The sequence below is a fragment of the Rhinichthys klamathensis genome, unplaced genomic scaffold (assembly GCF_029890125.1).
Source record: "Rhinichthys klamathensis goyatoka isolate OS25496 unplaced genomic scaffold, OSU_Roscu_1.1 h1tg000105l_1, whole genome shotgun sequence".
NCBI classification, from domain to species: domain Eukaryota; kingdom Metazoa; phylum Chordata; class Actinopteri; order Cypriniformes; family Leuciscidae; genus Rhinichthys; species Rhinichthys klamathensis.
Window position 1 is genome coordinate 452182 of NW_026606644.1, and position 26686 is coordinate 478867.

The 26686-nt window shown below is 42.3% G+C and overlaps 1 protein-coding gene across 1 annotated transcript; it reads right to left on the minus strand.

The window, feature by feature from the left end:
• Positions 1-2549: 2549 nt before the first annotated feature.
• On the minus strand, positions 2550-25756 carry LOC130087211 (interferon-induced very large GTPase 1). The gene is made up of 5 exons (XM_056253442.1): positions 25498-25756; positions 24874-24919; positions 16855-17466; positions 16082-16164; positions 2550-7577 (listed from the first exon to the last, which is right to left on the minus strand). Exons 1-5 carry the CDS (start codon positions 25696-25698, stop codon positions 2778-2780), a joined length of 5742 nt encoding a protein of 1913 aa, XP_056109417.1. The 5' UTR covers positions 25699-25756; the 3' UTR covers positions 2550-2777.
• Between the last annotated feature and the right edge of the window lie 930 nt (positions 25757-26686).

The window sequence follows — 26686 nt, forward strand, 5'->3', positions numbered from 1 at the left end:
CATAAAATAACTTTTTTAATTTGTAATTCTTCTACCTTCTGTAATGCTATTACAATTGCCAACATCTCTACTGTATACACTGATAGATGATCTGAAGTCCTTCTTTTACCAGAAACATGCAATGTAGGAATACTAAAACCAAAACCTGCTTTCCCTGTATAGGATCCTTGGATCCATCTGTATATATTTGAACATATGTTTGATATAGTTTTTGTATTCTATCTTCCACCAGTACTGAAATATTTCCAAATCCTTTTTGACCCTGCATTTTTTCCAGGAAATATAAGTCTACTGACACTGGAGGAAACAACCAAGGTGGTGTCACTGATAATGGTACTGTCGGGATATATCCTCCTTGATTTAATTTCATGTCTTCAGCTATTTCCTCACATCTCCATGCAAAGCATCCCCGTTTAGCTCTTTCACTCTCCCAACATGGGAGAAGTCTTTGAGTAGATTTAATTTGATTTCTAATTTGATTTAGTAACCTACGGTACTTTCTTCTAACAGTCATCCTGTCAAGCATGAATAATAAATTGAATAAATTAATAAATTTGAAAAGCGTTCTATCAAAGGAAAATTGATCCTATACCTTGATTATTATTACCTTTTTTTTTTTAAATAAGCCTATATTTTTAAGTTTGCCACTTTTAAAAATGCCTTCAGGATGTAAGGGGTTAATAAACATAACACTGGTAACTAAATACACAGTGCAATACATAAACTTAACCCTTGCTGACATGTGAGTTTATCATACAGAATGCACAGACATTTGCCACATGCAGGAGTAGTAGCTAGATATTTTAAACTTAAATGTTGTCATGTTAAAAATGTCTTTGCAGTTTAAACTTTATTAAAATGTGTATTTTCCAATAAACATGTTTATCTTGTTCTGTTTACTTGTATTCTGCCACCACTAAAGCTAGCATGCTCATAAATGCATTCACATTTATAGTTTTTTACTTTCTTCACATTCTGTTATACAGTATAAGGGTAAAGCTTAAGGGTTATGTGTTACTGTATGCGCTAAACAAAAAATATAGGATATCAAACTTCAATGAATTCACTCAGCTTTATTCAGAACTTACATCATCACACAATTTAATAAAACATGTAGAACTACATGTCTGTGATAACCATGAGTACAGCTCACAGTCAGAGTTTTGCTCTGCAGGTATGAGCTTTCTAAATATTAAAGTGATTAACAACTAGGAAATCATGGTGCTTTTTTATCTTTGATAAGTGAAACCTGGTTGAGGTTTTAAGATACAAGCAACATGACTACACAATGATGTAGAATATAAAATCAACAACAACAGTAAACACAATTTAAATTGTCAATCAATTTATCTATTGAATTTCAGCATTACATTGCATCATTTCTTCATGGAGCTGTAATCACAAAAATAAAACATCTTTTTTTATTTATAAGCCGAGTATAATATTTTGACAGAAAAAAATTAAAGTTAGCACCATGAAAAAAGTGATGGATCATTTTTTTGTTTGCATTTCTTATACTTACGTCGCTAGTAACCTCACTCAATGTATTTTTTTTTCAACACATACAGTACCATCATTTTTAAAATATCGGCTTCTACCAAATGGTTGAGATGTCACTTAATGTTAAAAAATGGTACCGGAATTCATACACATACTTTGCCATACTTTTTCATTGCCCATCATAATTTATAATCAAAACCTTTTCTAATCTTGACAAAACACATTGTCAGAAAGGTCTGAGTCTCAAGGTTCCATATTTTGTGACAGAAGTGATATTTGGTCAGAAATGTATTAATTTGTTACAGCAGAATGCATAATTAAATTCAATGGAATTTATGTCATTTTTGGTATTACGCCTAAACAAAATCTCATGGGAACTTCAATTTTTGTGATATAAACTTCAAATTTGGAACACAACTTTGTTAGATATATGGCTTTGATTTTAGAGTAATTTTATAGTAAAAAATATTTTTTTAAATATATATTTTATATAAAAGAAAAAATATTAAGTACAGTATATTTGATTTAATGTAAATTTAAAACTTCCATAACTTTTTTATACTTTTATTTTTTGAAGTGCTTTTACTTCAGCCATAATCTACTGAGTGTTGTCTTTAAAACAATTATTCCAAAGCATTCTTGAATTACAACCAAGTTTTAATAGTGCATTGTAATGTCCATTCTCAAAAAGGGGGGTGACAGTTAACCTATGTGCCAAATCAACCGTTTGGTTGAGCATGTTTTTGAAAAATTATTAAAAACATACTAATATGTAAAAGAATATATGCTTAGCTTGCAAAATTTCACCAAAAACAGTTCACATGGCTGGGGTGATTTATTTGTTTCTGACATCCATGTTAGAAGAAGTGATGTGACAAGTGCTGTTGATTGACACTGTGACATCTAGTGGATTTTTTTTTGGCATAACATACCTCAACCAGATGGTAGAGATGGCTCAATCAGCTTGAGTTAAGTTAGGTACTCCTCTCAATAAAATATAGTGACTCAAAATGTGCTCAACCATTTGGTTGAGCAGACAGTTAATTAAACATTTCCCACTGGCTTTAACAGTCATGCATGTTTGTCTCTCCACTTTGATAGTGATCCATGCTAAATAAAAAGCACATCAGTGTTACTTCACAACAAACATAGCAGTATACATTTTGTCAGAAAAAAAAAACTCCAAAGCACAATGAATCTACCAGTTCAGAAAAAATGTGTGAAAAACATCATCTGCAAACAGGGGTCTGGAAGAGTGCCATTTGTTTACTTTTCCATTACATGTATTTATCCAAACTATCCAGAGCATCCCTTTTTGTGTACTTTTTCCATTCATCTGGAATCTGACCATCTCCCTGAAATGTTTTACTGTAGTACTTTTCCAGATCTTCCTGGAATTTGCACACAAACCACTTCCAGTACGGCAGCTCAGCGTGATCTGGGGTGATGCTCCAGTTAGCATATTTAGAACCTCCTTTTCTGTAATCTTTAAAAGGGACTGTATCTTCTGAGGAATTTGGATAAAAAACGTCATCACTCGCTACTGCTGTTGTACAGATATCAACAGACAAGTGTGTTGTTCTTCTGTAAAACCACCCTTTCATTCCAGTACTGCGGTGGAAAGGAACGCAGTGATCTCCAGGATGGCCTTCCATCGTGTGAGTGCAGATGGCTTTACAGAAAGGACACTGAACCCAACAGCACTGACAGAAGTGGTCAATCAAAATCTCATCTGGACTTTTCCTGCACATTTTCATGTCATTAATGCTTGTAAAGCTGTTCTGTAGCTTCGTCCCTTTCTTCAGACTGTCACTTAAAAGCTTCTCAAGGAAATCTAAGTCTTTAATCTCGCTGAGATCCCCACATGAGTTCTCTGTGAGTTTCAGCTCATCTGTCAGGGTTGTGGTGAAACATCTGAACCACATGTTTCCGTCTCCACTCCGACTCTTGACCTCCACTGTAGCTGTTTTAATCGCATTACCTACAATCAGCTCTTTTTGTGTCAGATTTCCTTTGAAAAGTTTTAGAATCATTTTGTTTTGTTTGGTGAAGTATATGTCCACCTCATTTTTTATGAATTGTTTAAAGTGTTCTCTAGGATTATGGATGTATTTTAAGTACTGGCCAAAATCCTCCTTTCGTGCAAGGGATTTCAGAATGTGTTTCTCCAGATTTGGTCTGTTTTCACGTAATGCTGGTATGTCAGACCTCATCTGTGCTGCCAAATCAATAGCAGTTTTGTTGTAAACCGCTTGTAGGATGGATGGCCCAAGTTTGCTGTAGATGAATTCGCTCAGTATGGTTGTTGTTGTCGCTCCTTTGTAGTAGTTCTCGAAGATGTTCCAATATTGAGCTTTCTGCTTCTCCAGATAAATTCTTGGGTCATTTGCTTCTCTGAATTCTTTGTGAAGTTCAGTAAACATCTGTCTTGCAATGTCACAAACATAAAGACTGAGATCTATGCTAAACTCTTTCTTCAGTGTGTATTTTTGGCTCATGGATTCATGTTGCTTTACTGACTTTTGAACACAGTCTGTTATTTCCTGAATGTAACTATTACTGTAGCCTCGTGTTCCGACTGGTGACTTCTTCATTATCATCTCAGTCTCCTGAATAACTATTTGAGTCAGATGCCTTATCAAGTTATGACATTCAGCATTTAGGTCCATGTTCTCTGGTGGCTTTTGAGTCCCTCTAATATATTGTATACCTGACATGAATGTTTGACCAAACCATGGCAGGAATCCACTCTTGCTTTTCTTAGAGCTCTCGCCAGTCTTCTCTGAAGATACAGCTTCACCAGAATGCTCTAGAGGCTTCTTTAGTCTCATGTAGACACAATAATCACTCCGGTGGACGATCAGTTTATAGTCTTTCTGATTAAACCGCTCATTTACAAGAGTCAATTCCTGATTTTCAGATAAGATCCGAGTCACATCCTCCCAGACGTTCAGGTCTTTCAGTGGAGGAGTATCTTTGGTCATTTCAGTGACCCATTTGCTCCACATTGTGTCAAACTCCTTGTTCAGCAGCATATTTTCATCTGTTACTGTATTTCTCAGGCTTAAAGCTAATTCCTTGCTCCGACTGAATAGCTTATTTTCATACTCTGTCCTTCTTTGATCCAGCTTTTCCCTGGCTTTTTTCTGTTCAATTGCTTCATCTAACTTTCTTTTTGTTCCCTTTACAAGGTCATCATGAAGATCATTGATTCTGGTTTCAAATCTTCCTCGCCACTGACACAGAATTTCCTTGTCTTTGTCCTCCTCAAAGTAAGACATCATAGATTTTTCTACCTTCTCTTTTGTCATCCTCATGTCAGCCAACAAGTCATTTTCTTGAACCTTAATTTTTCCATTGGCAATTCTGTTGTAGAATTTGTCTTCAATGCTCAGCATGGCGCTTCTGAGGCTCCATGTCCAGTCGCTGTACTTAGTTTCTAGTTGTCTGTAAACTGCAATCTCAAGTGTGTTTTTGAAGCTGAACACAAAGTTTTCATTTAGCAGTGCATTCCACAGATCACTAATACGCATTTTGAACTGAGACAGTTTAATTCCGCCAGATGTAGAAGCTTTTGAGAGAATGGTGTCCTTCAACTCCTGAATATTTCTGCTGTAGTCCGGGTTTGGTGGTGCCATTGGTGGGCTGCCTTCCCACAACTGTGCAAAATATTTCACATCAGTCTGAACATCAAATGTAATGACATCACTGAAAAACTCTGTATCACGGTCTTCTTCTTTAGCAGCCAGTTTCGTCATCTCATCCAGTTTCTCCTGCAGTCGTCTCCGTCCCTCCATGTTTTTCTCTCCGGCTGTGACATCTGAAACATTCTGATGCACAAACATGCAGCTTGGATTCAGTCTGATCTTCTTCATCCTCATGAAGGCCTGAACAACAATCTGAAGAATGTCCTGCATCTCAGCTGTGTTTTCTCCAAAGATGTTGATCAGTGTCATATTCCCAAGACCAACAACAAATGTGGCCATTTCATTGTCACGATTTCTTGTTGACCTTCCAGCCAGTTCTAGTGCACGAAGTCCCTCAGTATCAACAACCAGAATATAGTCAAACTTCAACTGTGCTTTCATCTCCTCTGATACTCTGACCAGCTGCATGAAAGCTCCTCTGGTGCACCTGCCAGCACTGACAGCAAACTGCAGCCCAAACATGGCGTTCAGCATGGTGGATTTCCCAGAGCTCTGAATCCCTAAAACTGACAACACATAAACTCTCTGGTCTCCCAGTTTCTGGATGAGTGCATCAAGAACAGCAGTAACCCAGATCAGAGGAACATGGGCAGCATCACCATCCATCAGCTCCAGTGGAAATCCAGACATCATCATCTCTGCTGCGAGACTCGGGAGAGAAGAGAAGTCAAAGTTCATGTCTTTCTTGTTCCTCTTCACAGATGAACACGATTCAAATATCTGACCGATCTCTCTCAGTATGTGCTCCAAGCCAAAGGTTGCAGCTTGTAATTTCTCAGATACTGTTTCAAGTTCTACTTGTGCAGTTCTCGATTTAATCTGTTTCTTTTTAAGATTTAGGACTGTTGACCATTTTTCATCATATTGATGAAGAAGGGCTGAAAGACTATCAGCGGTGTAGTCATCCAGCAGGATTCCCAGCCATTTGAGAAAATACGACTGCTTGTTTTCTGCTTGTGAATTCAGGTTTTGGATAAAGATTTGGATAAACTGACTTAAGACAGATGTCCGTTGCTGTTCACGAATTTTCAGCATTTCTGATTGTTTAGAACTTTTTTTTTTTTCAATGTTGCTCCCTTTATGTGTTTCTCCTAATGTAGGTCGATGAAGTTCTTTATTCTTCTCGCACCATTGATGCCAGAGTTTTCCCTGCAATGGCAAAAATGATTCTTTGATTTCCGTCAGATCTTTATCCTGCAGTAAACTCATCATCTGCTGTGCTGCTTCTTTTCCTCTCCTGAGATCTTCATCATTGTCCTCATCTACACTGATACCGGAGTACTTGGCCACGTCTTCAAGCTTGAAAATGGGAGATGATTGAAAAGACAAGAGCCCATTATTTATAGCTTTTCTGATTTCTTCAAATACATCTGACTGATTTCTGTCTTTCAAACCAATTTTGTAATTCCCTTTCCGTATTTTTGTGAGAACTGAATCATTATCAGTAAGGAGGCAGATGAATGGCTTCGAGTCCTTTAAGAAGTTTTGGATCTTGGTCATGCTTTTGTCATCCTTGCTGAGTTGTGGTAAAATAGCAACATTTACAGAAGCCATTTCAGTCAGGATATCCAGCTGCTTCTCATTGGCTCCTGCATCACCATGGAGGTTACAGAATGCAACACAATGATTAAATCTATCTGTTTCCTTTCCAGAGGGGCAGTACCAGGCGATCTCCACCAGTCCATCCATCAATACTCTGGTTCTGCTGCTGCCTGGGCAGTTCCTGTGAAAGAATGTGTTGTGTTTTTCATTGATCAGGCTGTTTATCCATTGAGACTTGGATGAGTTCACAGGGCCAAACCTGAAGAAAGCCACCATTGGAGTTTCTGCCTTGTAGACTGGCTGGAATTTGCTAGAGATTTTACCTTTATCATCAGTTGTCTTCCAGCTCTTGTTGATTTGTCGAAATGTCCAGAGTGGGAACTCAATCTGTTGTGTGAATGGATTTGGTACAAGCAGAGGCAGAGCATATTGACACTGTGAAAGTTTAGTCACCATGAGCTGCTTTAGGAAACTATCGGCACAATGAAACACAGCCATCTGAACATCCAATAAGTGGACAGCATCTAATTTGTTTTTTTCATCAGAGGGTTTAGCAGTTTCTCCAAAAATATCATCACAGTCATCACCATCATCTTCAGATGAGTCATTGTTCCATTGTTGTGTGTTATGTTTTTCATTATTCTCTTTGCTCTGGAGGCATCTTGCTTTGTAGTCCAGCATCATCAATTTTTGTAGAAAAACTGAAGCCAGCTCCTCCTCTGCACAACACTGTTGGGACTGTGATTGTACAATTGGCTTAAGGAAATCTGCAGTTCTCAGTTGTTTGCCTTGAAGTTGAAGCCTCTCAATGAGTTGCACAGCACCTAGCTGATAAATAATAGATATAAATAGTATAATTAGTTGATAAGCCATGGAAAAGAATGTTAATTTGTACAATATTAATTTCATATATTTAGAACATTTGACATGAATTTGCAGCCTGATCTCATTGCATATTTGTGTGTAACATTTGCAGGTATAAAAACATGCATATTTGTGCATTTGGATATACGTATGCTGCAATATAATATTCGATTTTCAGCATCTTAAACGTAAAAATTGTTACATATTTATAATTGGAGAAACATAAAATCTGTTATATCATGAATATAACTCTAGCTAATTTTTGTTACCTTTTTTTTTTTACATATATTGTAGAACCCTTAACCCAAAATTAATCCACTTTTAAACAATATAAAAAAGTAACAGTCAGATAAATGTACAGAGCCAAATAATTTTACAATACATTATTATAGAGATATTTTAGAGCTAATCCCACTCCTATCTGTACACTGTGTGCAGAATTATTAGGCAAGTGAGTATTTTGACCATATCATAATTTGTATGCATTTTTTCCAACTCCAAGCTGTGTAAACTTGAATGCTTATTGGATTCAAGCATTTCAGGTGATGTGTTTTTGTGTAATGAGGGAGGGTGTGGCCTAAGGAGATCAACAGCCTATATCAAGATGTGCATAATTATTAGGCAGCTTCCTTTCGTCAGGCAAAATGGGCCAAAAAAGAGATTTAACTGACTCAGAAAAGTCAAAAATTGTAATAAGTCTTTCAGAGGGATGCAGCACTCTTGAAATTGCTAAGATATGGGGCGTGATCACAGAACCATCAAACGTTTTGTAGCAAATAGTGCTATACCCCCCCCCCCCCCCCCCAACCAACTTAGATATTCTCCTAAGAAAGCCAAAACCTCACTTTTACTTCCTTAAATATTCAGGATTGAGGTTAATTAACATTTTGAGAGCACTGTAGGTGTTCAATAATAAAATTAATCCTTAAAAATACAACTTGCCTAATAATTGTGCACACAGTGTAAACTTAACCCTAAACATTTCTTAATAATTTTATTAAATTGGTGGAATTAAATTGTTTTGAGTGAGGTATAGAATGGAATAAGTTGTTAATCGCTGAGTATCCTGACTTGTGCAATTGGTTACAAGACATGTAAGAGCCAATCGTAACCATTCTTGGGCGGCAATTTTTTTTTAACTAGTTCAGTATTTGACAGTTACAGCCGCTACTGATAATAGACATTTGGCTGGGTCTGAAAGCTGAAAAATTAAAGCATATGGAGGTAGGAAGTCATATACAAATCCAATGATCTGTATACTGAGATGCCTTCAACCAGTGGTGGGCTGTCAGGGCCAGCAAGGCCTTCTCTGCTGGCCTAAACACTATCAGAATCACTGACTTGCACTTTAATATATTTTTTCCATGAATGAGTATTAAATTATTCCCAATAGTTCATTCTCTTAATTTTATAGCTTTTCTCTTGGTTGCGCTGCTTCCAGTAGTGTATGTTTATTTTAGCGCTTTTATCCAATCATATTTCAGCCATCATGCGTTGCCAGGGTCAAAGAAATCTGCCTTCAGGCCTTCAGAATCTTCATATCGTGACGTCACTGACTGGGTCTTCAACCCCCATGCCTTCGGGCGCACCATTGCGAACCTCATTATGATACAGGTTATAGACCACAAACTATTTGAAATCTTTGTAAAAAAAAAAACATATTTATTGCATTAATTCCAGCTGCATTCATTTGGAAAAAAATAGGCAGAATCAAAAAAAAAGAAGAAAAAAAAGGAGCCACTAGATTTCAATGAAAGTGGATTTTCAGAGGGAAACAAATACATTAAAATGACTAATCTCACCAGCGCCGCGCCGACCAATAAAACAGCGCGTTTGGCACCATTCGTTTACATTTGACCCGTTACAAGCCCCCTTTCTGGTCTAGGGGCAGGAAAGGAGGGTAACAAAAAGTTGCAGGGAGAGAGTGAGAGATTTGACCCATAAACATCTGCTATTATTAACGGAAATCAGTGTGGTCAAATAGCTAGGCGCATTGTAGGAAACTATAGGCTTATTAAGTAGTCATGACATATTATGGAATGGTCGATTTTCTTTTGTGCAATTTAGTACATTTCGGTATGGGATGTGCTGTTTTATTGGTCAGCGCGGCGCTGGTGAGATTAGTTCGCGCCCCGCTGACCATTGGCTGGCGCAAGCAAACACTTCTCCTGCGCTGTCGAGTCTGTCGCGCTCGCGCGTCTCGGTCCATTGAGCCACGCAGATTACAAGTCAGCGCAGCGCGAACTCTGTAACACACCGCGCCGTTTCGTCCCCCTTTCAGTGTGTTTGGCTTCCCACACTTATGTGTGTTTGTTTGTCAGAGCCTGCAATTGCTGTGTGACGCGCGTTCGCGGTGGGCATGTCATGACGAGCTGGACGGGCTCCGAGAATAGGCCGTTAACATCGATTCCCTATTTGACCATTAAGAATTTCGAATAATGAGCGACTAAATAGGCTCATACAGATGTATTTCACAAGCAGCCGCGCCGCAGCCATCATCACCGAGCGCGAACCATTGACAGTGAATGAAACGAAGCGAACGCACAGGCCATAGTGTGACATGCGTAAACCAATGGTGTAAACATAATCATAATAGATGATGCCACGGGTTTTTATTTAAAAGAAAGAACGTAGCCTACGCAATTTATATTCACAATACTTACTATAATAAATGTATATTATTTTATTGCATTTGTATTAGTTGTTTGAAGAGTAAAAAAAAAATCGGTCGGTCTTAATGCAAGTTTACAACCGGCAAGTCGGTCGGACTAAAAGGGAAAAAAATAAAATAATTGGGTCGGTCCTAATTTGACAGGGTCGGTCGGGTTACGGCAAACAAGAATATTTTTAAGGATGGCCTCAGGGAACGAGGGTTACCATATGTAACCGAGACGTTCCCTATCGGTCAGTCACTACAACGTAGGTCAGACTGACCAATAGGTATCCCTACCAAAGCACCACAGCTGCTGCACCCCATCCAGCGCCCCGTGCAAGCCTCTACACCTTCTTGCCTGGAAGGACGATAGGAGGAGGCTTTACACAGAGTGTATCTGTCACTGTTGTTCCGTAATAACCCATACAGTGAGATTATTGGATAACACTGGGAAAGCGTGCCCTTCAGTTAGGAAGGAGGACGCTGCGGAAGCCACTTACTTCAAGGAGTTGTGTGGGGAATACATATGGACTAGCCCGAAGGCTGTACTACATATGAGATAGTGGGTGACTTAGCCCAAGGGAAAGACACGGGCTTCCGTTAGGAGCAGCCGTGGAAAATATACACATATGGGATCCCGTAGGGTCACACATATGGAACCCAGCCCAGATCCGGTTCTCAAGGATTCAGCGGATAAAGGCCTGGCACCTGGACGCTCCGCCATGTCCGGGCCGAGGGGTTTTTGGAGGACTCAACAGGTTTTTCACTCTGGAGCAATAAGGGTGCACAGAAGGGTGCAGCAAGCCGACAGAGCCGGGCCTCTCGGTGCTTCTACCCGTTTAGGGTGAGAACACGGGAGGAGACCGGCTCTACACGTAGGCTATAATATCTAGCGAACGTGTTAGGTGTCGCCCAGCCCGCAGCTCTACAGATATCTGTTAGCGAGGAGCCACGTGCCAGCGCCCAGGAGGATGCAACGCCTCTCGTGGAGTGTGCATGCAACCTGAGCGGGCAGGGCACGCCTTGAGCTTGGTAAGCCAAGGCGATGGCATCCACTATCCAGTGGGCCATCCTCTGCTTGGAGACAGCCTTTCCCCTCTGCTGGCCTCCGTAACAGACAAAGAGCTGGTCTGAGGTCCTGATGCTTTGAGTTCTGTCCACGTACATACGCAGAGCGCGAACGGGACAGAGCAAAGCTAGGGCTGGGTCTGCCTCCTCTAAAGGCAGCGCTTGCAGGTTCACTACCTGGTCTTTGAAGGGAGTGGTAGGAACCTTGGGCACATAGCCAGGCCGGGGTCTTAGTAACACATGGTTGTCACCCGGCCTGAACTCTAGGCACAATTCGTCGACCGAAAATGCGTGCAGGTCTCCTACCCTCTTGACAGAGCCCAGTGCAACCAGTAGCAAAGTCTTCATGGAAAGAAGTCTACTGACTGCAGAGGCTCAAAGGGAACATCCTGAAGTGCTCGAAGCACCAGGGAAAGATCCCAAGAGGGTATGGAGGGGGATCGAGGAGGATTTCATCGTCTCGCCCCCCTAAGAAACCTGACGACCAGGTCGTGCTTCCCCACTGTTTTGCCATGTGGTCGTGATAAGCTGAAATAGCGGCAGCATGTACTTTGATGGTGGAGGGAGACAGCCTTCGCTCCAACCCTTGCTGCAAGAAGGAAAGCACAGACCCTATCGAACATCTTCGGGGGTCTTCTCGGCGAGAAGAACACCACTCGACGAACAGGTTCCACTTCAGGGCGTAAACACGTCTCGTGGACGGCGCCCGTGCTGAAGTGATGGTGTTAAGTACCTCAGGGGGTAAGTCACCTAGAACCTCCGCGTCCCGTCCAGGGACCAGACATGGAGTTTCCAGAGGTCTGGACGCGGGTGCCATTGGGTGCCCCGTCTCTGAGTCAGAAGATCCTTCCTCAGAGGAATGGGCCAGGGAGGGACTGTCCCAAGGAGCATGAGTTCTGGGAACCAAGTCCGGGTGGGCCAATAGGGAGCCACCAGAAGGACCTGCTCCTCGTCCTCCCTGACTTTGCAGTGTCTGTGCAAGTAGGCTCACTGGGGGAAATGCATATTTGCGGAGGCCCCGGGGCCAGCTTTGTGCCAGTGGGTCCGTGCCGAGTGTTCCCTCGGTCAGGGAGTAAAACAACTGGGAGTGGGAGGTCTCTGAAGAGGCAAACAGGTCTACCTGAGCCTCTCCGAACTCTCTCCAGATCAGCTGAACCACCTGGGGGTGGAGTCGCCATTCTCCCGGAAGCACAGCTCGTGATAGCTCGTCGGCCACATGGTTGAGCACACCGGGGACATACATGGCTCGAAGCGACCTCAGACGCTTCTGACTCCAGAGGAGGAGATGGCGGGCGAGTTGCGACATGCGACGGGAGCGTAGACCACCTTGTCGGTTGATGTACGCCACGGTCGCAGTGTTGTCCGTACGGACCAGCACGTCCCTGCCCTGTAGCGGCCTTTTCAGGCGGCTCAGAGCGAGATGTACTGCTAGCAACTCGAGGCAATTGATGTGCCAATGCAGTTGGGGAGCCGTCCACACCCCTGACACTGCATGCCCGTTGAACGTGGCACCCCAGCCGGTGGCGGAGGCATCTGTGAATACCACAGCATGCCTGGAGACCTGTTCCAAGGGGACTCCTGCCCGAAGGAACGAGAGGTCTGACCACGGGCTGAAGGTCTGGTGGCAGGCCGGTGTGATTGCCACCCGGTGAGTGCCGTGATGCCACGCCCATCTCGGGACTCGGCCGTGAAGCCAGTGCTGAAGCGGTCTCATATGAAGCAAGCCGAGCGGAGTTACCGCTGCTGCCGCTGCCATATGCCCCAGGAGCCTCTGAAAAAATTTCAGTGGGACCGCCGTCCTGCCTTTGAACGTGTTCAAGCAGTTCAACACCGACTGAGCGCGCTGCTCTGTGAGGCGCGCTGTCTGTGCGACCGAATCCAACTCCATACCGAGAAAAGAGATCCTCTGCACAGGGGCAAGTTTGCTGTTTTCCCAGTTGACCTGAAGGCCCAACTGGCTGAGGTGCGTGAGCACGAGGTCCCTGTGTTCGCATAACTGATCTCGAGAGTGTGCTAAGTATGAGCCAGTCGTCGAGATAGTTGAGGAGGCAAATGCCCTGTTCTCTCATGGGAACAAGGGCCCCCTCTGTGACTTTCATGAAGACACGGGGAGACAAGGACACTTACCTGGTTCCACGGGGCAGGAGGTGCAGGAAGCGGCTCGGTGGCGTTCTCGAACTGCAAACTGCTGCTCACTGGCGACAGAGGAGGCGGATGAGAGTGGTGAGGATTCTGTCCCCCCACTGCTCTCCGGGTCCTCTTGATGGTAGAAACTGATGGTAGAAACTGCTCTTTTATTGAAAATTTGGGCCAGCGGTGGAACACAAACAAAATGAAACAAAGGATTGTCCACCCGGCCCTCTTCCGGGGGAGGGAGCGATGTGGTCATCGTCTCCTGGAGAGCAGTCCCTTCCATCTCTGGGTCGCCCGTCCTAGGGCCGCTTACCCCTGGCTTTGCCGCCCCTCTTGGCGGGGGCCTGGACGGGCGGGGCGCCCTGCCTGCGACTGGATCCACGGCGCTGCTTAGGTGGAGGCTGCTGCTGTGGCGCGGGAGCAGGGGCAGACGCAGGAGGACGCCCTCGGCGACGAGCAGACTGAGGTGCCGCAGGCGGTGGGGTGGGGTGGAGCTGGCCGCCGCGGCAGGATGTGTCTGATGGCCTCCGTCTGCTTTTGTACAGCCGAGAACTTCTGGGCGAAGTTCTCGACCGCGTCGCCGAAGAGGCTGGTCTGGGAAACAGGGGAGTTGAGAAACCGGAGTTTGTCAGACTCCCTCATGTCAGCCAGACACAGCCAGAGATGGCGTTCCTGGACCACCATGGTGGACATCGCACGACCCACCGACCGCGCGGTCACCTTCGTCGCACGAAGCGCGAGGTCCGTCGCGATGCGAAGTTCCTGAAGAACTTGGGGATCGTGACCACCCTCGTGCAGGTCCTTCAGTGCCTTGGCCTGATGGACCTGCAGCAACGCCATGGCGTGCATGGCAGAGGTAGCTTCGCCAAAGGCCTTGTAAGCCTTGCCGGTTAAATCCGACAAGTACTTACAGGCCCGGGAAGGGAGACACGGTTCTCCACGCCAAGTGGAGTTAGGGCACAGTTGCATAGCAACGGCCCGTTCCACTGGCGGGATGCGCGTGTATCCCTTAGCCGCCCCGCCATCAAGGGTGGTGAGGGAGGAGGAGCCACCGGAATGGTTTCTGGCAGTAAAAGGTGCCATCCATGTCCCCGTAAGCTCCTCATGCACTTCCGGGAAGAAAGGCACTGGGGTGGGTTGCTGAGAACCAGCGTGCGCTACCCCGAGATACCAATCGTCCAACCTCGAGGGTTCGGGACACGGTGGAGGATTCCACACGAGCCCGACCCCGTTGGCGGCCCGGGAAAGTATGGCCATCATCTCCGGGTCCGTCTCAGGCACTGCTGGCACCCCCGAAGGAGGCAGCGGTGCCGAGTCGTCGTCCGCAGAGAGGTCTGACCCACCCTCCGATGCAGCGATCGACATCTGGTCTTCACTGGGAGCCCCAAAGGAGACAACCGGTACACACCTCGAGGATGGTCCAGCTTTCTCCAATGGAAGCTCAACTGGCTGCGGGGCATGAGAGGGGTGAGGGCTCCTAGGGGGTTGGTTCCCCGAAGGAGACGTGCTCACCGTGATCCTCAGGTCACCCGCGCCACCGCCCGAAGCAACCCTCTGAGGAGGATTGGATCGAGGCAGAGGCACGGGGACTCCGCCCCTTTGCAGGAGCAAGAGTCTCGACCGCAGCTCCGCGATGGTCATCTTCCCACAATGGGTACATGACTCATCCACAAACGCTGCCTCAGCGTGTTTAATACCCAGACACAGGAGGCAGCGTTTGTGACCATCCTGTGAGCCCAGGTAACGACCGCATCCAGAAACACACAGATAGAAAGTCATCTTTAAAAAGACGCTCTCTATCTGTGTTTGCTCTTTTAGGGACTACTCTCACTAGTGCTGAAGCACGCAGGGGAACAGTCACGCGAACAATGACGGGAATGTGCACCCGTCTGCGCGCCGTCTCTCTCTCTCGCTGGCAGGTCTTACCGGCTGTGAGAACAGCCTTTGAGCGCTGAACTGCGCACCTTACCAGCTGTTAAAACAGCTTTTTTTTTTATTTGCTCAACACAAAACAAAAAGACAGAGACAGAAAAGAGAGGAAGACTGCTCGCGCTGCCGTGCTGTAACGCCCGCACCCGAGAGATCTAACGAAGAGGCTCGTAGAGTCACACTCTGTAGTCAGCATGAAGCGTTTGGCTCCGAAGCAAAAAGCTAGTGTGCAATCAAACAGCTGCTTGTTAAATACCCACGCTGCGAGGCTGCACAGCTGATGCAAATGATTGCACGCCAACGTGCATTGGCTTGTTTTAGTTTCACTCGAAGTAGATTGGCCTCTCTAGCGAGATTCCTATTGGTCAGTCTGACCTACGTTGTAGTGACTGACCGATAGGGAACTGATGAATTACTTTAATTAATAGATATTCAATATGCATAGATTCAATAAGGATGATTAATTTTAAAATATTAATTTTTGTATGTATCTACATTTTTTCTCATATGCAAATTATGTTTTGGATGCTATGCAAATTTTAGATGTGCAAATGTAAGTAAATGTAGCCTACGTGTGGTAGACCCATAAACAGAATTTAAATATATACGAATACTCGTGAGATCACAGTGGAATAGACTAATTTATGAATAATTTTCTGAAAATAATATGCATATAACTTCTTACCTGTTGTTTGTCTTTATCAGTTTGGATCAAGGTCCCCAAAGGCTCTGTGTTAGTTTTACCGATGCTTGGTTCTCTTTCTGCACCTTCATTTTATGAAAACAGAGCAAATGATTCATTGGTGATTTTTTTGATACTAATCAAAAACAGACAGTGTGACCTACTTCCTATTCAAATGCCTCTTAGGAGTGGATTCTTTTAATTAGGCTAATTTAAGCCTAGGAGGAATTCGAAAAGGTATGTTTTTTTTAACAAATTAGAAAGTCAGATAAACTTTGGACATTGTATTTGGCAGATATAGCTAAATTCGATAACAATATGTGACATCTGATTAATATATTTACTTATTAAAAAACTTTTTAAAGAAGTAAACAAACAAGTTTTGTGCAAAATGGACAAAATATATATTTTTTTTCCAGAAAATTTAAAATGGTGGAAAAATGTTTCTTCACTGTGCAATTCTAAATGTTTTTATATATTTTAATAGTGCTTGACTCAAGGATTCAAAGAAAAAGTTGAATCTAGCACTTACTAACTGAACTAAAATGGAAATGTATTATAGTACCACTTAATGGAATCATGTTGATTTTCTTATTTAAATTAGAGTCATAATTCCACCAACAACTTCCACATGAATCATAATATATATGATTCATAATATATAATCAATAATATATATATCAAATATATATCAGTATTAATATTCAATCTCGAATGAACATGTTAAAATGGAGTTGTGGTAAACGTAAGACAAAAATCAACATAGCATGTGTTACCACTTTGATTTTCACTGTTTGGCAGGTCTCCTGAAGGCTTGTACATCTCTCTGGTGTAGAACTGCTGATTATTGTCAGTGAACAGCTGTTTTATCCTGTCAATCAATTCTCTCATCTCTGATTGTTTGTTCATGTTCTTGCTGCAGATGTGATATCTTCCTCCACATTTCTCCAGCAGCTGCTCCAGAACAGAGTTGTTCTTTAAGTCATCTATAATAGTGTCACACTCTTCCTCTCGCTCATGGGTGAAGAGAATAATCACAAATGAAAGAACTCTGTCACCAAATATTCTCTGTAGCCATTCAATGCCCATCTTATCCTCATCTGTCAACTGTCCAAGTCGCACAACAAAGATGAAGGCATGAATTTCACTTTCGTTCACTAGATGACCAATAACATTATCGAGAGGTTTGAGATCAGTCTCATGTGAGTCAATCATGTTGATCACAGAGACATGATGTTCTGATATCTTCCTCTGTATTGGAATGATCATGGGGAATTCTGTGTTTTTAAGACAGGGTTTTTTCTCTCCGAGGAGAATGTTGTCACATCCGATCTGCACTGCCTCAGAGCTTCCAAACAATGCTAAAGTCAAATCGGGATCACCGTGATCTAAAGCAAACAACACAGAACTGTTCTCAGATACAGATAATATAAGAATAACGCCACAATATAAGATATTGTAATGGTGCTTTCTGCTAATACATGCACATTTATTATTCTTATTGCTGTGAGATGAATCATTAAAGGGACAATGTGTTTTTTTTTTAGGTATTTTATAATCTAAAATCAATATTTTTATTCATAAATATGTCCTCAATGGTGAACAGATACCTCTGCCAATTATCTGACTTATCCTCATAAACGAAGAATTTATCATCTTTATATATACAGGTCCACGGAGGCTTCCATGTCGTTCCGCCATCTTGAAAAACTATAATAGCAGAGAGGGTCAAAAAGTACAAGGCCAGCACGTTTCCACAACGCGTTTTCGTTCAGAGCCATCGTCACGTAACTGAAAGCAGCAGAAACGGAGGAGCAGAGCAGAGAGGCGCTTGTCACGGCCCCGGCAAATTTAAAAGGCTGCATTGCACCGTTATCATCTGATGATGATGATATCTAACAATGCACGTACTTCAGAAAATATAACGAATAAAGAAGTGTAGCGACATCGAGAATGAACCAAACACAATTGAAGCTTTCATACATAATCAAACACAGGAGGCTGCATATTCCAGATTACCTCAGGCTGTGAAGCCAAAAGACCTTTTGTTGTTTAAAGGCCATGTTGCAGGTTAACCACCACTGTCGATTAATGGGTACATAAATCACCCAGGATATGTATATCCTTTTTAAAATGTCTCAAAAATGGTCTTAAAGACCAGTTTTTTTACGTTTTTGGTATTAACGGTTTTTTTTACGCGATTCGGCGATGACGTCATGGGGAGAAGTGGAGGAAAGGCAGCCTCAGCCTAGTATCAGAGCCCGTATTAGACATTCTCAGCCTAGTATTAGAACTATGGCGACTGACTGGGATGAGGAAGAGTTGGTGAAGTGTCCTGGTGAGTTGCTATCATTTAGCACCGCAGCAATGAGCACTGGAGCTAGTACGAGCAGCAGTGCACAATAACGACACACATATATATATTGTTACTGTCATTGAATAGGACCGAGTGAAAAATCAACGTTTTCTTTATATCTAGTGGCAGTGATCATGACGTTAGTTCAGATAAGTACCGGTAACCTTTGTCATAGTGTCTAGTACTGGTAAACTTGGTCTTTGTCATCTAGAAATAGAAGGCATCATGCTAGCTATATTGGCGTTTCTAAGTGTTTATCTCTTCCTCCGGTGAAAATGTTGTTGCAAACGTAGCCGCCGCGTGTCTGTCGCTGTCCGGTCGCTGTTTGGCAAGTGCTTGTGTGGGCAGTATAGAGAGAGATAGGCAGACATCCAGATAGCATAAACGTTAGCATAGATAGCTAGCAGCTAGATAGATAAATAGATAGAAATATACATAGTAGGTAGATTGACAATGTAGAGTTGGCTCATTGGTCGCACGTGCCATTGGATGTGCAGTTGCCGCATACTAGCCTATCTATCTATATATCTGTCTGTCTATCTATATATCTAGACTATCTATTTACCTATATCTATGTATTTATCTATTGATCTATAATCTGCGCTATCTGAATACTCTCGTCTCTACTACTCGTCTCTCTAGTCACTCTAATGCTCTCAAGGCGGGCTTTGGTAAATTCTCTCCCCAAGGTGACGTCATCCAATGCATTGTGGTGGAAAGGAGAATCGTTGCAAACCGCTGTAATTTTTCGTATTATATTACGTTTTGTGATACCCAACAACATAAAATACAATGGATAACAGTTTAAATGTGTATTACCAACAAGCAAATTGCACAAATTAGTTGAAAAATTAACCCTGCAACACGGCCTTTAACTAAAGGAAGAACGTCGTCAATGTTTTAGAATTTGGCAAGAACAGATCTGTTCAGAAATGGTGAAACAAGAGGCCCTAACAAGAAGTCACCTGACCCCTGCGACTAAACAGACTAGCCTTTCTTTAAGAACCAAGGTCTCATGATATGTGAACAAAACAGACTTCAGCAGGAACTCTCCAGACCGGAATGGCTTAAACCCCATAAACGTTACACATACACACTTTACATATCAAAATCCATAAAACTCATTCCAGAACAATTCTCGATGGACTTATATTCAAACATCATGCAACTGCACAATTCTATGTTATTCTATGTTATATGTGTGTGCCTAATATGCTTAGATGCCATAACAATTCCTAATTGTTATGAATATTAGAGGTGTGAATGAAAGTGTGTCGTGCTTCATGTCAGCAGGATTGTATGTTTTTAATTCAAAAGATGGCTCGATTGAAATCTGTGTAAAATGTTTGGTATTCGTATAATAGTAATAATGTCTAAATTGTGGCCTTTTGTTCTCTCTGCTAGTACTGGAGAACAAGGAGATCATAGATAACATGATTTACATGAAATAGGGCCACTGTCTAATTGGCCAGAACCCATCCGGGAGGTTGGACAAACTTTGAGTTCAAAATCTTAGACCCAAACACAGAATCGCTCTCTTGTGTGCTCTCTCTGGTTCTCTGGGGCTCTTGCCCTCTGCTCTCTGGTGCTCTTGCTCCCTCGGAAAAGGTCTCGGCAGAACAAGTCGGGGGGACGGGGAGCAGACGATGGTTATAGTAACCATGTAGTCGCATAGAGACAAATGACCCAACTCAAAATCAGGGTTTAAAACATCTTCATTCAAGCCATCTCAACTCGTCTCACTTTCCTTTCTTTTCCTTTGTTTTCTTTTCGTTAAAAGTCTCGGTTCTAAGTTAAGTTTTGCTGCAAAGTTTCGAAAACGTTTCGACTGCAATGCGCTACCAACTTCAAAGACTTTCATCCGTCCGCCAACGCACCACGTGACTGGCTGCCCAAGATCTAGCAAGCACGAGGAGACCGCCAGCCGAACAACGGACCCGGGAAACCGCTTTACACTGACAAAAGGGAACCCCAAAGCAAGGACAAGCAAGTAGCCTCCTGACTCTAGCTAAACTGGCGTTTAATATAAAATTGAATAACCTGCCTAAGAAACGATAGAAGGGTTAAATCGATGATTGATGGTTCGTTCAGGTCATGTCTTTTAAGTGCATATAGAAACTTGGAATCTCACCATCTGACTCCTAAAACTCATTCTTCCTCACTCTCTGTCTTTCTGCAACTCGTATGAATGCGTGTGCGTGTGTTTGTGTTAGATATTAGTCTTATGTGTTAGTCCTATAATCAATAAGGTATTGTTTGTGTGTGTTAGATATTAGTTTTATGTGTTAGTCATAGGCTTATAATCAATAAAGTATTGTTTGTATTTGAAAAGAAAAGCAGTACTTGTGTTATGTGCTTACGAATTTATTGTCTTGAACTGCGATCTAAGCTACTTATGCTTTTACCCGTGAAATATTTCTTAATTTAGCTGTTAGCTGGGAATTAGTCTTTCTTGGCCAGGAAGATATTATATTTCCTAGAATTAATAATTGTTTATGCTTTCCGTTCATTGAATGAACTGATAAAATGATCATATTGATTCTGCAACAATAAATTCTGAAAATAATCAAATTATTAATTATTGATCATAATCCGTTATGACATTCACATTTACATTTATTCATTTAGCAGACGCTTTTATCCAAAGCGACTTACAAATGAGAACAATAGAAGCAGTTAAACTAACAGTAGGACAACAATACGTAAGTGCTATAACCCCTCTCAGTTTAATTTTAGTGCAGGTTTTTTTTTTTTTTTTTTTTTTTTTTTTTTTATAGAATAGAAGAGAAGAGAAAGTGTTAATTCTACTGAATCAAGTGCTGCCGAAAAAGATATGTCTTCAGCAGTTTCTTGAAAGTGGCTACTGACTCAGAAGCTCTGGTTGAGTTAGGCAGATCATTCCACCAACAGGGAACAGCCATGGTAAAGGTCCGAGAAAGAGATTTTGTGCCTCTTTGAGATGGTACCACAAGACGACATTCGCTAGCAGAGCGCAGGTTTCTGGATGGCACATAAGTCTGAAGTAATGAGTTTAGGTAAGAGGGAGCAGTGCCAGTGGTTGTTCTGTAGGCAAACGTCAGTGCCTTGAATTTAATGCGAGCGGCAACTGGCAACCAGTGCAATTGTGTGAGGAGAGGAGTGACGTGTGCTCTCTTCGGCTCATTGAAGACTACTCTGGCTGCAGCATTCTGGATCAATTGTAGAGGTTTGACAGAGCAAGCTGGAAGACCAGCCAGGAGAGCATTACAATAGTCCAGTCTGGATAAAACAAGTGCTTGGACAAGGAGTTGTGTGGCATGCTCTGTAAGGAAGGGCCTGATCCTCCTAATGTTGTGCAAGGCAAATCTGCAGGACCGGGCAGTTCTAGCAATGTGGTGGTCTGTGAATTTCAACTGATCATCAATTACAACCCCAAGGTTCTTAGCTGACCTTGATGGAGTTATGGATGACGAGCCTAGCTGAATGGAGAAGTTGTGATGAAGTGTTGGGTTGGCCGGGACCACAAGTAGCTCTGTCTTCGCAAGGTTTAGTTGAAGGTGGTGGTCCTTCATCCAGCCAGAGATGTCTGTCAGGCAGGCTGAGATACGAGCAGCTACCGTCGGATCGTCAGGCTGGAAAGAGAGGTAGAGTTGTGTGTCATCAGCGTAGCAATGATAGGAAAAGCCATGTTTCTGAATCACAGATCCTAGTGATGTCATGTAGATGGAGAAGAGGAGTGGTCCAAGCACTGAGCCCTGAGGCACCCCAGTAGCTAGATGTTGGGTCTTAGACGCCACACCTCTCCACGACACCCTAAAGGACCTACCTGAGAGGTAAGACTCGAACCATTGGAGTGCAGTTCCCGAGATGCCCTTCATCTTTAGGATTGACAGGAGGATCTGGTGGTTAACTGTGTCAAAAGCAGCAGACAGATCCAGCAGGATGAGGACTGAGGATTTGGAAGCTGCTCTTGCCAGTCTCAGAGCTTCAATTACTGAGAGCAGGGCAGTCTCAGTTGAGTGTCCGCTTTTGAAACCAGACTGATTGTCGTCCAAGAGGTTGTTCTGTGTAAGAAAGGAGGAGATCTGGTTGAAAACAACTCGTTCAAGTGTTTTCGCGACAAATGGAAGAAGAGATACCGGTCTGTAACTTGTTAGATGTGCTGGATTTAGATTGGGTTTCTTAAGCAGTGGGGTTACTCGAGCCTTCTTAAAAGCTGTGGGAAAGGTACCAGTGTGAAGAGAGGTGTTTATGATGTGCGTGAGTGTGGGTACAACTGAGGAAGAAATGGCTTGAAGTAGATTAGTGGGGATAGGATCAAGCGGACAGGTAGTAGGGCGATTGGAAAGGAGGAGTTTAGAGACTTCCGCCTCTGAAAGTAGAGAGAAGGAGGGTAGAATGTGTGCGTTTGTTGGAAAAATGTGTGTGTCAGTTTGTGGATTGGTAAATTGGCCGCTGATGGTGGTTGTTTTTTCTATGAAGAATGTGGCAAAATCGTCAGCTGTTAGGGTTGATGAAGGAGGAGGAGGAGGAGGGTTAAGAACAGAGGAGAAGGTTTTGAAAAGCATGCGAGAGTCAGAAGAATTGAAGATTTTGTTGTGATAGTAAGCCATTTTAGCAGTAGAGATATTAGCAGAGAAGGAAGAGAGAAGGGATTGATAAAGACCCAGGTCTGTCGAATCTTTCGATTTGCGCCACTTTCTCTCTGCACCCCTGAGTTTAGTACGATGTTCGCGAAGAATATCAGTTAACCAGGGGGCAGAGGGTGTGGCGCGGGCTGGCCTGGAGGAAAGGGGACAGAAGTTGTCCAAGCAGGATGTTAAAGTGGAGAAAAGAGTATCAGTTGCACAGTTAGTATCAAGTGTTGAGAGCTGATCAGGTGGAGGAAGTGTGGATGAGACCAAAGAGGATAGGTGAGAGGGTGAAAGTGAGCGTAGGTTTCGTCGAAAGGTGACCTGTGGAGGAGTGTGTGTTGTGTTCTGAGGCAGGTTGACGTTGAGAGTGAGGAGGAAGTGATCTGAGGTGTGCAGTGGAGTGACCAGTGTATTGTCCGTAGAGCAGTAGCGCGTGTAGATGAGGTCCAATTGGTTACCTGATTTGTGAGTAGCCACAGTAGATACTCGTTTGAGGTTGAATGATGCAAGCAGGGTGTGGAAATCAGCAGCCTGAGGTTTTTCTAGGTGGATGTTGAAGTCTCCAAGAATTACAAGAGGAGTACCATCTTCTGGGAAGGATGAGAGTAGCGCATCAAGCTCCTCCAAAAAACTGCCAAGTTGACCTGGGGGACGATATACAACTACAAAATGGATTTTTATAGGACTAGTGATGGTAATTGAATGTGATTCAAATGAGCTGTTGTCAAATAGAGGTGGTAGAGGATCAAATTTCCAGTCATTTGAGATGAGCAGACCAGTACCACCACCCCTTCCGGTCAGACGGGGGGTGTGTGAGAAAGTGAAGTTAGTGGAGAGGGCAGCAGGTGTGACAGTGTCCTCTGGTCTGATCCAGGTCTCAGTCAGGGCCAATAGACTGAGACCTGAATGACTAGAAATAGATGTAATGAAATCAGCTTTGTTAACAGCGGACTGGCAGTTCCAGAGACCAATAGGAAAAGAGAATAAAGTATTAGAAGACACCGGAAGGGTACGGAGATTGTTAGGATTGCACCGCCTCTGACGTGTGACGTTTGATTTACGTATGTTAGTAATAGTAGAGATTTGAAAACACATAGTGAAAAGGAGCTTACAAACAGAAAGATTCAAAGAAAAGTGTGTAGAAGAGAAAGGAAACAATAATAAATAAACAAGAAGAATTTAATACTCAAGTGCTTTGTCGGTGTCCTTGCTCGGTGGAGTCGCACAGGTAGAGTCGCTGGTCTTTACACTCTTTGGTCTTCACACGATGAGGGCTTCACACGAGGGCAGCCGCGACCGCTGCCGCGGTGCACTAACCAGTTTTATACACACCTAATACCCTGTTAATGAATACAGCAGGCCACGCCCAACTATTTGGCCAGCGAAACTCAGTCACGACACAAACAAACACACGCGATAGAATTATACACGCGATTCTGAATAATAATTAGTCATATTTATACGGGCGTATAAACGCTACATAAGGCATAACTACTAATTACAATAGTTTGTGTTTTTCACAGTCAGTAATTCATACTGTAACATTCGTTTGCTCGTTGTGTCAAGTTGCAGTTTGTTTGAAATAACAAACCTGTTCACCCGAAGGAAAACTCGACGAAGTGCTATTAGAAGACATCCTGCCATTGCTCTTTGGTACATAATGGCTACCGTAGATGCAACACGCAGTTGAAAAAGCAAGGCGCTGGAGAGCACAATTCGTTTGAATGCAAAATACAATTTCACCGCTAGATGAGAGAAATTCCTACACATTGTCCCTTTAAAGCCTGAGCACACATGTACTAGTACTATACCTGTGTTTGTATTACCATCAGGTTCCAGGTTACTCCCTTCTTCTATTGGCTTCACATTATCCTGGAGAAACAACAACAAATGATCTGTTTCTTATAACCATGACTTTTAAAAGTTGTATAATTGTGCATGAGTAAACATTTGTATACATAATGCCATGTGGCCAAAAGTATGAGGACATCTGAACGTCACACTTGTTTGCACTTCTGAGTAGGTGAAATAGCCAAACTTGTGAATTAGAAGGAAAATTTATTGAAAATATATTGGGACTTACATGTAATTATTCTCAAGAACATTGAGAATAAAGACATTTAATTTCTTTTCAAATTACACTCTTCACTCTTAAAAAATAAATATATATAAATATATAAAACTCTCAAAGAATGAATAAAGTTTATTTTTTGGCATCTGGTTCCATGAAGAACTTTTAACATCCATGGAACTTTTCCATTGTACAAATTCATTCATTATTAAAAATGTTTTATTATTAAAATATACTTTGCACTAAGAAGAAATAAAGGTTGTTTTTAGAACTGTTCACTGAAGGGTTTTTTTGGACGGGGAGCAAAAAATGGTTCTTCTATGGCATTACTGAGAAACCCCCTTTTTGGAACATATTTTAAGAGAGGTATCACTTTTACCTTGTATTCTTCATGTGCTTTATTTGAGGTCTTTACTCCAGGATCTTGATCAGGTGATGTGCAAGGAACTGAAGTGGTTGAGTCTGTCACAACTGGATCATAATTGTCTTTGTTTGGAGTTTCTGTGTGTTTTGTATCATGTGTCAGAGGATTCTCCAAGACATCCTCTGGTTTTTGATTTGTTACCTGAGGATTGTCCATGATGTCATCTGTATATTGATGTGTGACTGCAGGATTGACACAATCTGAATCTCCATATGACTCTCCATATGGAGAGGTGTCCATGACATCATCATCTGGGTCCATAATTATATGACTGTAAAACCAAATAAAAACCCCAGAGGTTAGTCACCCCAAACAGTATTGAAATTTTGACTTTCATTGTATTAGATACAAAATATATAAACGTATCCAAACAAATGATGCTCCCCTTCAAAACAGGTTTAAATAAAAAATATACGTTTTAAATGGTGTTTGTGTAAGTACATGGGTAAAAGATGAAAAAGTTTTCAAGCATCAAAAAATAAATAAAAGTGTAATACATTATACAGCTTTAAATTTTGTTTTCTCCCCATAAGTTAGATTGTCCTGTTTAACTTATATTTTTCTTATCAAAATAAAGACTATCTGTAAGGAATCCTCTGGAAGCAAGTTGAAGTGAGAACCTAAAAGCAACTTTAATTCCAAAACATGATCAAACATAAAACAAAGGCAAGGCAAGGCATGAAACTGAAAACAAGAACAAGGACAGGGCTTCCCAACAGCGGATACACGACAAAATCAATACTCGACAAAGACACAGTGCAAACATGAGGGCTTAGCAGACTAATTACAAGACAAGGAAGACCTGTGAACAATGATAAGATGATTAACCAATGACAAGACACATGGCAGGATCACATGACAAACAGGGAATCACATGTCAAGACACAGAAACATGACAATGACAAGAAACAAAACCCAAAACGTGACACTCTATTCATACTTTTTTACTATGATTTACAGAAGACACACCCACTAAAATATAATTTAGTGTAACAATAATTTATACCATATAATATTTTCTATATAAAACAAGATAAAAAAAAGACTCATTTTAAGGATGGATCACAGTGCAGCCCCCAAATACTAATTAATTGTATTTTAAAATCTGTATACTTTGCCACTATCCTTCACACCAATAGGTTTT